This window comes from Nerophis lumbriciformis, linkage group LG15, assembly GCF_033978685.3.
Source record: "Nerophis lumbriciformis linkage group LG15, RoL_Nlum_v2.1, whole genome shotgun sequence".
Taxonomy (NCBI): domain Eukaryota; kingdom Metazoa; phylum Chordata; class Actinopteri; order Syngnathiformes; family Syngnathidae; genus Nerophis; species Nerophis lumbriciformis.
Genome location: NC_084562.2, coordinates 8279253 through 8294352, shown reverse-complemented (window position 1 = coordinate 8294352; position 15100 = coordinate 8279253). Strand labels below are relative to the sequence as shown.

The 15100-nt window shown below is 37.3% G+C and overlaps 1 protein-coding gene across 1 annotated transcript in view; it reads right to left on the bottom strand.

Annotated features, from left to right (window-relative positions):
• The window catches only part of itga11a (integrin, alpha 11a), a 191696-nt gene that overhangs the window by 104666 nt on the left and 71930 nt on the right, over positions 1–15100 (bottom strand). Inside the window, exons 5-9 of the mRNA XM_061974906.2 lie at positions 5808–5922; positions 5594–5721; positions 5328–5476; positions 4964–5108; positions 2363–2528 (exon numbers count right to left, since the gene is read on the bottom strand). Of these exons, the coding sequence (XP_061830890.1) occupies positions 2363–2528; positions 4964–5108; positions 5328–5476; positions 5594–5721; positions 5808–5922 (703 nt within the window). The remainder of the gene's footprint in view (positions 1–2362; positions 2529–4963; positions 5109–5327; positions 5477–5593; positions 5722–5807; positions 5923–15100) is intronic.

The window sequence follows — 15100 nt, the reverse complement described above, 5'->3', positions numbered from 1 at the left end:
AAAATAGCCACCCTTTGCTCTGATTACTGCTTCGCACACTCTTGGGATTCTCTTAAAGAACTTCAAGAGGTAGTCACCTGAAATGGTTTTCACTTCACAGGTGTGCTTTAAGCCCGTTGAGAGAATGCCAAGAGTGTGCAAAGCAGTAATCAGAGCAAAGGGTGGCTATTTTGAAGAAACTAGAATACAAAACATATTTTCAGTTATTTAACCTTTTTTTGTTAAGTACATAACTCCACATGTGTTCATTCATAGTTTGGATGCCTTCAGTGACAATCTATAATGTAAATAGTCATGAAAATAAAGAAAACACATTGAATGAGATGGTGTGTCCAAACTTTTGGCCTGTACTGTATATATATTTACTGTATTTCGTCCTGAGAACCTGCGTCCTCTGCAGTGGACATTTGAGTTTTGCAAAACATGGCTATTTATACCCCAAATTGTTAAACTCTGACAAAAGAAATAAACAAAAGTTAGTCGGTTCTCAGGACGATATGTAGCAACGTTATGACCACTCCGCAATCTAAAGAGAGCTAATTTGAGAAATATTTTACCAATGCTACCAATTTTATTGTGATTTTTAGTTAGTTAGTTAGTTAGTTAGTTAGCAGCATAACTCAAAAAGTTTGTAGGCGGTTTGTGATGAAACTTTCAAGAAGCCTCCGGAATGGGATAATAAACAAGTCATTAAACTTTGGTAGTGATCCGCATTATTTCTACTACAATATTATCCTACATTTATGTTACGATGCTCAACTTATCTGTGTTGGCAACCAATAAAGTCGAAGACTGATAAGAGTGTTCACTCCATTTATTTTATTCCAAACTCTCCTGCAAGCTGTTTGGAAGTGACAGAAGAACGTAAAAAATTAATAAAACATGCACAGACATGTCAATTTTATCATTAAGTAAATTCATTTGATTAATTGCCTCTGCCAGGAGGTTATCTATTTGTTGCGGTTTGTCTGTCTGTCTGTCTGTCTGTCTGTCTGTCTGTCTGTCTGTCTGTCTGTCTGTCTGTCTGTCTGTCTGTCTGTCAGTTTGCAACACAGCTCAAAAAGTTATGGGCCAATTCTGATGAGACTTTCAGGAAAATTGTATAAGGTTATGAGGGTAATCCAGATCACCGTCTATATTCAGGATTTTTTTTTGGGGGGGGGGGTTCTTTATTATTAGGAGATACTGTATGACTGAGGAGAAGTCTGCACTAATCATACTTGCCAACCCTCCCGAATTTTCCGGGAGACCCCCGAAATTCAGCGCCTCTCCCGAAAACCTCCCGGGACAAATATTCTCCCGAAAATCTCCCAATTTTCAGCCGGAGCTGGAGGCCACGCCCCCTCCAGCTCCATGTGAACCTGAGTGAGGACAGCCTTTTTTCACGACGGGAGGACAACAGGGTGACAAGAACTAAATCATCCAGACGAGATAAATTGTATTATTATGTTTATCTTACCTAAAAAAAAATATATTTATTAATTAAAAAAGAAAAAAAACAAAAAAACATTTTTACTATGTTTTGCTAAAAACATCAAAATTAATTGTATTTTTATTTGTATTTTTTCTGACTCCTTTTTACATCCAGCCATTAGAATTATACATTAAAATAAACATATTTGAAATAATTAATTTTAAATTATTATAATAATTCATTTAAAATGACCATATTTAATTATTAAAATAATTGCTTGTTTATCAACAACTTTAGCATTTTATTCATTACATTTTGAAGCTCTCAGAAGCCAAGTTATGTTATATTCCTTAATATTTATTTATGCAAGTTTGAAGTATCAATTATCTAAACACAGTTTTATTTGCATATTTTCAGGATGTAGATATATATATATATATATATATATATATATATATATATATATATATATATATATATATGTATATATGTATGAAATACTTGACTTGGTGAATTCTAGCTGTCAATATACTCCTCCCCTCTTAACCACGCCCTCAACCACGCCCTGCCCCACCCCCGACCACGCCCCCACCCCCCACCTCCCGAAATCGGAGGTCTCAAGATTGGCAAGTATGGCACTAATATTGCATGTTATTCTGGTAAGAGTGGTTCAGAACTGCATCTAAACATACTATTAGTGCTGTCTAATAATTTGACTGCAGCATATTTAAAATAGCTCATTTTCAAAGGTGACAGAGAGTAGCGGCATATCAAGCACTGGCCTGACTATTGGAGCTTATAAAGTAGTACAATGACAAACAGAACAATCGACAAATCATCTGCAGATTTTTGGGTGAGATTATTCTCGATCTTCTGAAAAAAAGCTCACCAGGACCAGGCCGGCAAACAGAGACTCAACTTGCGAAGCAAAAGGATTATCAAGCAAACCTTCTAAACTGAAGATTCGCTCGCCAAGCGCATCCACGATGTCCTTTAGTGCCGACTCATCCGTTACGTTAAAGAAGTGTTTGTCGTCCGGATCACTGGCAATGTATTTGATCTCATTGAGGAAAGCCTCAGGGTTGATTCCTCTTCGGTTGTAGTAGCCAAGAACCTGTGGAACACACACAATTCCGGATGGGCTTAAAGGAAAATATTTTTAGTCAAGGGCCATTCTCTCGAATCGGTGCCATTCACTTCCCTAGGAAATTTAAAAAAAACCATGTTTTTATCAGGCAGTTTCTTGCACATTTCTACCTAAAATATGAATGACCTTGAAATACCTTTTTAAAAATTATTTGTTGTCTGTCACCACTTCCTAAAATCAGATTTGACCATCATTTAAATAATTCAGATATGTTATCTTTTTTAAATGTTCCTGTTTCTCATTATCCCAACATTATCCCACGTGATCCGTGATGTAGCATTAGGAACCACAGATCCGTTCCCCATCAACAACAATGCTAATCAAGCAGACTTTGTGAGAGCCAACAATAATTACTTTGGGGAAAACTATGATCCTGAACCTTATATTTTTGAGCCCGAACACAAAGAAGATGAGCAAAACGTTTTAGAAGCCAAGTGCTAAAAGGATGCACCTTTATTGTAACACTACATAGCATCTGCAGCATTGCTAGATGCTAAAAGTACAAACTAACCATAATAAAACAAACACTTACTGGACAATTTCCACTCTCGCTGGGATGCTGATCGACGGGACTCTCACATAATTCCGTCTACATAAAGATTCAATCGCAATCCTCAAGAAGAGTTTAAAAAAAGGTTGGCGCAACTACATTTTTTTTGCCAAAAGTCAACCAGCCTCACTGTCCAGGCCAGATTTGTCTAATACCAGGTGAGAGATGCATTAATTAGAATTAACTTTTAGAAAGTTTGAGACGAAACAGAAGCAGTGTGTCAACAACTGCAGCGTAAATAGACCGTCTGCGTTGGCGCTTATAATAACAATATCACTCATATTTGTTTAATTTTCAGGTCACGACATGTACATGGATAATTGTTGGCGGTTTCTGCATGTTTTCTAGAGGGTATACTGGGTGCAATAGAAGACGCTCTCTCAATTGTTAGCTATTGACTGTATTTACGATTGTTAATGCAAAAAAAGAGCAAAGCTTATGTGTTTTTGTCTTACATAGGGATTGTGAATGATGAACAGCACATCTCTTTTAAGTTTTGCTTATTTCCAGTATGACTGATCTGATTATATGGTCAGAGTGCAAAAGTGTGATTAAAGTGATGTAGAATTTTCGGAAATTGCTGAAGATATTTAAAGCGGAATATACCTGTAAATAGCCGACTGAATTTGTGGCATTTTGTTTCGACGGTATTTGCACATACTTTGCGGATTGTAAATACAATTGGATACAGTTTAATGGATACAATGAAACAAAATTAAGCATAAAGTCAACTTGTTTTTCCACAAAAATACAATTCACACTTTAGTCATGTTTCTGAGTTTTCACTTAATCCTGTTACTCTAAGACGGTTGACGGCCATTTATTTAACGGCCTGTGGTACATTCTAAAAATAATATTACTGAACAAAATTTACTAATGAAAAATGATATAAAAGAGCACAATTTGTAACGAGAAATGTTGACGCTAATAACACAAAGCTGACATGCACGCTGTTTTTTAAGTTTTTTAAACAAAGCTGTAAATGATATTGATATTTATTATAAAAACATATCTATACTACCTTTGCATCCTTTGATTTTTCAACATACGGCTCTATTTGGAAAATAAAGTTTGGACACTAATGCCCAGAAAAAATTAATATTCTACAAATCACATTGTCCACAGGAAGTTGCATCATTCAGACACTCTGCAGGCCATAGAAAGTCCAAAAGTCATTATTAATTCTGTTCCTTAGATATTTTGACAATGACGAGGGGGAATTTTTTGTTTTTTTGTTGTTGAACCACGGTATTATACTTGATGTCAACATGTTATAAGCTTAAAGACAGTGTGGCTATATTTCATGTGTTTGGTCATTCTATGCTAAAAACTCATTATTTTACTTACTTTCAGTCCTGTTACTCAAAACGTGTCATCTACAGCTCAAATTGAAATAACGTTTCCGGAGATGGGCCAATACATATTTTGACTAGTTTCCCCTGTGTTTTATTAGGTTTAGAATGGAAACAAGAACAAGTAACATCACATCTTTGGTGGAATGGCTCTTGTGCACTTTACCAGGGCTCATTTTGTCTTATAATGGTTTTGCCCTCGCCAATTCCACTTGGCTTTAAAGACTACGTAGGTGGAATAATAGCAAATGCCAGTAGAGGCACAAACCACTGGATCACGTGGCCTGGATGACATCATTCAACACGTTTAATTGCACTTCCACTGAGCAGAGTTTGGGGCTTTGTGTTTTTTGGCTGCGGCGTTAACATAAGTGTCCTGCTTGAACCCATGAGGTCATTACTGTTAACAGGCTAGAAATTTAGTAGCCATCAGAAGAGTAAGTTGAGCCTCATAAAACAGGAGCCTAAACCCAGGTGAGTAATAGGTCTAGCAGACTCACTGCAATGGCGTAGCGGGTGATTCCATCCTTCTCACTCTCCTCTATGGCTGGTTGGAGATCGGGACTGTCATGTGATTCTCCGTCCGTTATTACGATCATCACTTTCTTGGCGCCACGTCGACCTCCTTGTTTGAACGCTTCGGAGCTGAAACAGAAGCATGCACTTTATTATCGTCACACATGGTCTTGAGAATCAGCGTCTTTGTTTTAGTTCATTACTTTAGTCAGAGTTACAAATTTCGGGAAAAAAATTGCCTTGTTATGCGAAACACAAACGGCAACTGCAGAGGATTCTGGTTCTCAGGAGGATGCAGAAAGCAAAGTAGCTAAGCTGCTCATGTATACACAGAATGGTGGTAGATACCGTGCTATGTTGATACCAAGAGCCGTGTTGGTCTCCTCGCCGCCTCGCTGGTCGATACTGCGAGCTCTTTTCACCACTTCCTCAACAGATTTGAAATCATTGAGTTTGAACTCGTGCACAACTTTTTCGCCGTACTGAACAACTCCAACCTGACCCAGAGAGACAGAATGACCGACCACAATCAGTACAGCTCCAGCAAAATGTTCTGAAAGTAAAAATGTCGACAAATGACAAAGCACAATTTCTTCATTTCACGTTTTACCCACCTGTATTTGACCCGGTCCGATATAGAACTTCTGAAGAATGTTAATAAGAAAAGCCTGCACTTCATACCAAGGGTAGATGGAGTTTGAGCCATCCAGAACGATCACAATGTCCATATAGGTCTCACATCCTAAGAAAACAGATCACAGTAATGAATGATAAATTATCCAGATGCCCGTTAGATATTTTATTAGTGAAGGTGGGCGTGACACTAACTCTGAAAGGCAGGTGCAATTGTTCTGGAGAACTTGAAGCTAGCGTTGACTCTGGAGCATATACCAGTGCTGTAGTAAGAGCTTCCACATTCATAGGACCAAAGTGGCCCACAGGCCTGAAACATCAAAGACAACTATTGAGTTTCAGTCCGTTTTTTAATCAAGAGCAGAGTCATTCATGTTAAGAGCATGACAGAATTGATGTTGAACGTTTAATCCTTCCACCTATTGTATTACTTTAAATCATTGACATCCGCATATTTGTAGATGAAAGTTAAAAATATGCTGTTAAACAACAGATTCAAAACCTCATAGTTTGATCTTGGAAATGTCCAGATAATGACATCTGTTTGCACTTGTATCTCAATATAATGTGAGCCTGATTAACTAAAGGTTTGCATGGATTAAAACATGTTCAAACTTGATAGCAGCACTACATTTCTACACATCAGAGCCATGGATAGAAAGAGTATGGCCAACTTGGTTTCAGAGTTGGTCCCAAAAATCACGTGAGGGGCATTTGACCAATCAGAGAGAGTCTGGCCGGACGATCTCCTAAATGATTGGTCAAAAGCCCCTCAAGTGACTGAAGGGCGCCATTTTTGGTACAAACTCTGAAACCAAGCTGGCCATAGGCTCTCTATACACGGCTCTTGTAAGTAGATGATTGTGTCACTGAAATTAACTGGAATGGAGAGCAGACTCAATTTAGTGTGTCTGTCTTTGTGTATATGCAGAATATATGACTTCAAGAAAAAAATTATGGAATCACCAGACTTGGAGGATAGTATGTTCATTTAGTTGTTTTGTTTTGTGGGGAAAAAAGCAGACACAAGACATGACACAAAACTATAGTCATTTCAAATGGCAACAGTCTGGCTATAAGAAACAATAACATCAATTAAAAATATAAACGGTGGCATTCATTAACAGTTTAATTTTTAGATCAAGGAGAAAATTATGGAATCACTCAATTCTGAGAGAAAAAATAAATTAAATACCCAATAAATGTTCATTTCCAAAGCTAACACACAAAAGTTTTCACACCTTTGAGAGCTGTTGCACCAGGTGGATTGGCATGAATCATTGACTCCAACACAAGAGATGTCAATTGAAACAAAGTATTAAACTTTTTCAAAAAAGTAAATCATCACACAAAGTTGTAAAAGATGTTGATTGTTCACAGTCAGCTGTGTCTGAAATCTGGACCAAGTACAAACGACATGGAAAGGTTGTAAAAGGCTATCATGCTGGTAGACCAAAGAAACACATCAAAGGGTCTAGACAGAAAATTTAAAGCAATATGTCTTAAAAACAGAAAATGCCAAAAATAAAAAAAAACTAATTAGGAACAAATGGGCAGAAACTGGAGTCATCGTCTGTGACTTAACTGAAAGAAACAGTAAGAAAAAGGAAATGGGATTTGAATACAAAAAAGCTAGAGGAAAGCCGTCATTAACACCTACACAGGCAAAAAACAAGGTTACAATGGGCTAAGGAAAAGCAATCATAGACTACGGATGACTGGATGAAAGTAATATTCAGTGATGATGCTAGAATTTTTGTTTAGTGTCGTTCCAATGAGATTTGCGAAGACGACCACTTGGAAAAAAACATGCAGATTTCCACAGTCATTGATGATATGAAGCTGCATGTCAGGAAAATGTCATGTCAAATTTATATTGACAATTTGAACAAATTTTTTTATTCCATCCATCAAAATTATATTTGTGGATGACGACATCATTTTTCAAGATGATAATGCATCTTGCCATAGAGCAAAAACTGTAGAAAAGTTTGTTGAAGAAAAAGATACATAAGGTCAATGTCATGTCCTGCAAATAGTCTGAATCTCTATCCAGTTGAACATCTGTGGTGAATGTTGAAGAAAATGGTCCATGACAAGACTACAACCTGCACAGCTGATCTAACAGCAGCAATCAGAGAAAGTTGGAGTAAGATTGATGAAGAAAATAGTTTGTAAATACTGTTTGTTTGTTTTTAATGTTTCCACAATTTTTTCCTCAGAATTGAGTAAATCCATATTTGTTTTTTTACTTTGCTTGATCGAGCAATTACATTCTTGGTTTCTTTAAGCCAGAAAGTTGCCAGTTGAAATGACTATAGTTTTGTGTCATGTCTGTTATCGACACAATCAAACAACTGAATGAACATCCTCCAAGGCTGTGGATCCCATAATTTTTTTTTCCAGGGGTTCAATGTTCATTGTCAGAATGCCCAAAATGCTATGAGGAGATGCAAATATGATAATTTAGCACTCGCAATGGGACTTATCAAGAATTCAACTGTTTTGCATCTACAAAAATGGCTGTGCGAAAAAAGGCGACAGCACTGCAAAGACAGACGATTTAGAGAGAGAATATTCCGTCTGTGCATGGACTGTCAAAAATAAAAACAAATATTAGACATATAGTCTGCTAAGCAAATACATTTTGTAATTCTGTAGTTGCTGAAGGATTTAAGGGGCTCATTAAAACAAATTCAATTGGTTTGTTTCGGTGTTTGCTGGCATTTTTTATACAAAAACTTCTTATAATGTGCATTTTTTTCATTTCCATTTTCCATCATACTGTAATACTGCAGTGCCTCCTAGAGTACACCTTCAGCATGCTAAAAGTAAGTTATATGGTCTAGATTGCGCTTCAATATAGCCCAGAAAAGATGGTAAATATTATATTAGTGTGCTGCATGTCAACAACATCACTAAACGCTACATGTTGGACCATATGATGCTACACATGCGGAGGCAAAAGAGTGTCTCCATGGTGACCGCTGGTATAGAGGCAAAAAGGGCGCTCTGCACCACTTTTGCAATTGTTATCTATTGCCCACTAATAGCACACACAATTTTATAGTTTGCACATTCCATTTAGCATGTCTTTAGGCCCTGTGAATAAAAACATTACCTGTACATTATTATGATAAAAATCGGGAATGTAGTGAATGCATTTCATCACCCTGCGGTCAGCTTTAGCCTTAAGCCTGCATGACAGGATAAGCAATTTAGAAAAGAAATGGCAATTAATAAAACGTTCAACCAGAGGGACTGATTATTTTATAATTTTTTCAATTTTATCTAACAGGGAATTTTTTATTATTATTTTTTTTAATCAAAACAAACTGAAGTCAACAGCCTCCAGGAACTGATTAAAAGATTCAATGCACAAATAAAAAAAAACCCACATTATTCTAACTGCAGGGTCATAATGAACTATCGCCATATAAAACACATTTAGGACCTAATTAGGCACCTGGAATAACAACATCAGCTGTCTTTGTTGGTCATCCTTGGTCAATATACTTATAGTTGGTATAGGTTGCATGCCTATCTCTTTACAGTGAATTCCTGGATAGCTGTGATTTAGCATTCACGTTATTTAAAAAAAAAAATGCTCATAGTTTGTTGTTTGCAATTATTTTTTTTTGGATAATAAGTGGTAAGCGTTTGTTTTTGATGAGTCGGGCCAAAATATTTTTATGATTTGTATATAAATGTTCAACTTTTGTAGACACATCCCACTATAACAATGCTAATAATTCAAAATTGGCAACTTATTATTTTTGCTTTTTCCCAGCCAACTCTTCATACTGGTGAGGGTATCGAGTGTGCACTGTGGTCAGTTATCCCTCAATTGGTGTGGGTGTCAGATGTCAAAAGGCCTTTAAGGTGTGACAAATTAAAATATAACATTTTGTGAATCCCAATGGAATGCTTGCATCACGAAATAAACTTTTTAAAGATTTTTTTGGCGGGAGGGTTAAAAAAAACCCAGGTGAAAGTCGGTAATAATTTATAAATACATGATTACAATGTCTAAATAGTACAACACTTAATATAACATACATGTACAATGTAACGTCAGTGCAAAATGGCATCGTTCTGTGTGGCCTCCAAAGCAAGTTTGTTTTTATCTGGTATCAAAAACATTATCTTGAGTTGTTACTGCAATTGCAACAGGCAAAAAGTGTCAGGTTGGACCGTGACAACTATTCTATAGACCATCTTTCTTTATCATTCACCAGTGGTGAGCGCCTATACATTTGATCATTTTAAACTACTCTGATAAGTATGTTGGAAGGGAATGATGGCAATTTAAGCGATACAGGTAAGGTCCTGAAGCTGAATCTAATATATTATTTAAAAATGTTTTTTGTTGTAATATGGTTTCTGTAGGACAAACACGACACAAATCTTCCTAATTAATCCACTGTTTAATGTGTTTGTGTTTATGCTTCACTGATGAGAGTATTTGGCGAGCGCCGTTTTGTCCTACTAATTTCAGCGACCCTTGAACTCACCATTGTGTGGACTGTGACTCAACAGTTTATTTACATGTACACCTTTCTCCGACGCTGCCACAGAAAAACGTGTTTTTTGCCACTCTTTCTGTGTCTCATTTTGTCCACCAAACGTTTTATGCTGTGCGTGAATGCACAAAGGTGAGCTTTGTTGATGTTATTGTTTTGTGTGGAGTGCTAATCAGGCATATTTGGTCACTGCATGACTGCAAGCTGAGCGATGCTAACATGCTATTTAGGCTAGCTGTATGTACATATTGCATCATTATGCCTCGTTTGGAGCTATATTTGAGCTCATTTAATTTCCTTTACTTATGGGTACTCACCGTATTTTTCGGACTATAAGTCGCAGTTTTTTTTCATAGTTTGGCCCGGCTCCAGTGCGACTTGTATATGTTTTTCTTCTTTTTTTATTATGCATTTTCGGCAGGTGCGACTTATACTCCGAAAAATACGGTAGTTTATTTTTCAATGTCTCATGACACATTATCTGTACGTAATATTGGCTGCATTTTTGATAGTTGTTTGTGGGCCATGTTGTTCCGGGCCACAGCAAACGTTACCCAGCTTGCCAAGATTGTAATAAATCCATTAGAAGAAGACAGCCTGACGTTTACATTAAACTTGGACACACACATCTATACCTTGACCATTCTAAGACAGTCCTTTCCAGGAGTTATCTCACCCTCTGAGAAGTTTTACTAATGTTTTCCAATGTTGTAAAAATGTGTAGAATAAATATTACATTTCAACATTTCTGTCAACAAAGCTTTGCGTCAGCCTGCGACACATAGTATTTTTTATAGTAGACTAATATAGCTAATTAGCCACTTACATCATGTTTTGTCTTCATTATAAGACTTATATAAGTCTTTTAATTTTTTGCGGCTCCAGACCGATTACTTTTTTGTATTTGTTGTCCAATATGGCTCTTTCAACATTTTGAGTTGCCGACCCCTGAGCTAGAAAGAGGGTTTGTAGAGGAAAGAGCAAGCGAGGATGGGTATAGTTTACATTTTAACTGATACTAGTATTAAATCGGTACTTTTGAAATGGTGTCAGTACTTTAAAAAAATGGGAAACATGCAAATGATTGTAAAAAAACCCAAAACAAAACTAAGTGACTTTTTAGTTTTATGGAATTTTGTGACATTCAAGTTGAACAGACTGGTAATTTAAATACTTAGTTATAATTTTATTAAATATTATTTTTAAGTGATACATTAAAAAATAAGAGATAAAATCCACAATAAAAACTGGCAGAAAATAGAGAATGTGTAAACAAAAAAACTTTCTTGTGGTGTAGTGCTCACAATAGTAATAATACTACTAATAATACTCACAATTCCAAGGTTTGTGAATGCACCTCGCTAGTCATGACCGGGATTTGTTTTGTGTTGTTGCTGCTAGCGGTGTAGGACTTTAACGACGCCGTTGGCGTATTAAGGTCGGCAACAAAGTTTAAAAAGAGTGTTAGATTCTGTGTGGCGACTTACAAAACATTACCTATACAATATCACCCTGAATCCCAGAAATCAGGCAGCTACTTTTTTTTTTGTTCTGATAACTATGCTTATCCAATAAGGATACCCATTTTGGTATCCATCCCAAGCGAGCAATGAACAGTGATGTCTGAGAATCCTGGGTCAAGTGTCAAGACATTTTTTGTCCTGTCTACTAATTACTAACATTTGCTTTTTGCTGATCATCTCAGAATCTAAAGGAAATCGATCCACAAATATAAGTAAACTCAACTGCAGATGTGTTATGTGGATGTCTCAACAAAAACCCGTTAAAGGGGAATTGCACCGATTTACAAATGTTGCCTATCTTTTACATTCATTATGTAGAACAAGAAGAAAGATGGATTTTTTGATGCATTCTAACTCGTTAATAAAAGTCCGCTTACAATAGAATCAATAGAGGTCACCTATTCAGCCCATAAAGCCCCCTAAATAACCATCCCAAAACTGTCAACAGTTGCTTGGATTTACATGACGTCACGTCTGGCTCATTAAATATGCGTGGTGGTCAAGCCAGCGTCTGTTCTTAATGGGTACTAGGCTCCATTTAGCCTTTCTCGAAGAAAAAGGCCCTACGCTTGCATTGGTTTCAGCTGTAGTGAAGTGAGTTACATTTATATTGCGCTTTTTTCTCAAATGACTCAAAGCGCTTTACATTGTGAAAGCCAATATCTAAGTTACATGTAAACCAGTGTGGGTGGCACTGGGAGCAGGTGGGTAAAGCATCTTGCCCAAGGACACAACGGCAGTAACTAGGATGGCGGAAGCGGGGATCGAACCTGCAACCCTCATGTTGCTGGTACGGCCGCTCTACCAACCGAGCTATACCGTCCCGTACGAACCGTTCAAATTGCTAAAAGGATAAACGTTGCTTCAGAGTTCCCTTTGAGAGGTAATCAAGAAGGGCAGAAGAGTGCAAGATTTGACAAAAGATGACGAGAAAAGTAGCATGCACTCCAGTCCAAGGGAACTGTTGAGTCGAAGAACGCACACGTTTTTAGTGATTGTTTCGTTTAAAAGGTTTGCTTGGTTTAACAATTTGCATTTCCCATTGCAATATTATCTTGATAATATTTGTATTTTACTTTTTAACAACGTATTGACTGTCAGGAAAGGTACTTCAATGCTTCCCCTCTTGTTGATTTTGTACACAATTGTGTCAGAGTACATATGACAACAGGACAAAAACAAACTATGGTAATGATTCAGTAATTGTTAGTTTGTGAAATGGATATGCAGTCCGGGAGAGTCTTGAAACCAAGTTCCTTGACCCAGCCACACACAAAGAAGTTGTGGGTCTCCATGCTTTTCCAAGTTGTCATCTGTCTTGTCGTGTAGAATGACATCTGGAGTACAAGATAGTTCGATGTGTCTGGGAATTCCGCAGACGGATAATCCTTGATATCACTCACCAAATCTTTTTCTGATAAAGTATAGGGATATTTTCCATTGCATAGTTAGATTTTTTGCTTGTATCTGCTTTTTGCAGGAAGATCTTTCTGTGTGGAGTTTGCATGTTCTCCCCGTGACTGCGTGGGTTCCCTCCGGGTACTCCGGCTTCCTCCCAACTCCAAAGACATGCATCTGGGGATAGGTTGATTGGCAACACTAAAATTGGCCCTCGTGTGTGAATGTGAGTGTGAATGTTGTCTGTCTATCTGTGTTGGTCCTGCGATGAGGTGGCGACTTGTCCAGGGTGTACGCCGCCTTCCGCCCGAATGCAGCTGAGATAGGCTCCAGCGCCCCCTGCGACCCCGAAAGGGACAAGTGGTAGAAAATGGATGGATGGATGGATCTAGGCCCTTTGCCTACTCACAGAGATTGCGCGCTGCTTGCTGCCCAACACAGTTTTTCACTGCCAGGAAGAAGTCTCATGACGGAATACAAGCAATACTCCATTTACATTTCGTGACTTGGATATTAACCAAGTAAGAGTGATATCGTTATTATAAGCGCAAACGCAGACAAACTATTTTTTAGCGGCGTTGTGGTCAGAGCGCTGATTAGCTTGTGCTGCTACATGGACATCATCAGCTGGTGAGCTGCTTTCTCGCCTCGAAAGTTTAGTCTAGATCAGGGGTCCCCAAACTGTTTGACTCGGGGGCCGCATTGGGTTAAAAAAATTTGGCTGGGGGCCAGGCTGTATATATATATATATATATATATATATATATATATATATATATATATATATATATATACATACATTGTCTTTATAATCCGTTTTGTCATTTAACATCAACTAACATTGATGTTCATCAACATTTAACATTGTCACATTATCGATGAGAAAATTCATTTTTAGACAATATGATTTGCCTGAGTGGCTAGGAGACACCAAGAGTAACACGCGGTAGAAAATGGATTAGAAAGGAAATATTACAAAAACAAACAAAAAAAAAACAAACAAAAAAAAAAAAAATTAAAAACAATTTTTTAACTTGGGACTTCCTGTGGGCCGTATTTTGGATGCTGGGGGGCCGGATCCGGCCCGCGGGCCGTAGTTTGGGGACCCCTGGTCTAGATTGTAAATAATGCCTCTCACCTTGATAATAGAAGCATCGGGACATAATCTGACAAGTTGGTCAACTTTGACAGCCAATTTAGACCCGTGAATGGCGAGAAATAACACAAAGAGACGATTGTTTCCAACCCCTTTTTTTCTTCGCGAGGATTATGAGTCATTCTTCATCTAAACAGAAATATATGAACATCCCATCAGTCGGCATCACATTGACAGCAGACATCGTACAGTAAGTGATCGTTTGTTGGCTCTCAAGAAGTCTGCCGTGAGCAGCAATCAGTGACGTTGTCAAAGGTTTGTGAAATTAATGCGCAAATTACCAAAATGCGTAACTATTACACATTTTTATAAATGTGCCTGTTACTACATTACATTTAATTACAGCGTGTACATGTATTTAAAAACTTGATGGAAGTGTTTGGATGCTTTTTAAGCGCTTTATAGGCAGAATAGATCAGCTCCTGTAGGCCCCATTGTAAGCTGACTTTTTCTTGCATTTATTTACTGGTTAGAATGTATAAAATTAAGAAAAAATGGTAACACTTTAGTATGGGGAACATATTCACCATTAATTAGTTGATTATTAAAGTAACAACGACCTATTTTAGAGTTATTTGGACATTAGGGGAACCTATAAGGGTTAGGGTTAGGGTTACTAATAAGCAATAATTCGGAGTTTATTAAGGGAAGACTCTTAGTTAATGACTTTCTGGTTGTATAATAAGGCCATGCAGAATAAGGCATTATTAAGTATTTAATAATGACTAATTAAGAGCCGATATGTTACTAATTTGCATGTTAATCAGCAACTAATTAATGGTGAATATGTTACCCATACTAAAGTGTTACTGAAAAAAATATATGTGTGCTTGTCTTGCATAAGGATTGTAAATAATAGGAAAAATAGCCCAAAAAAGTGCAGTTCCC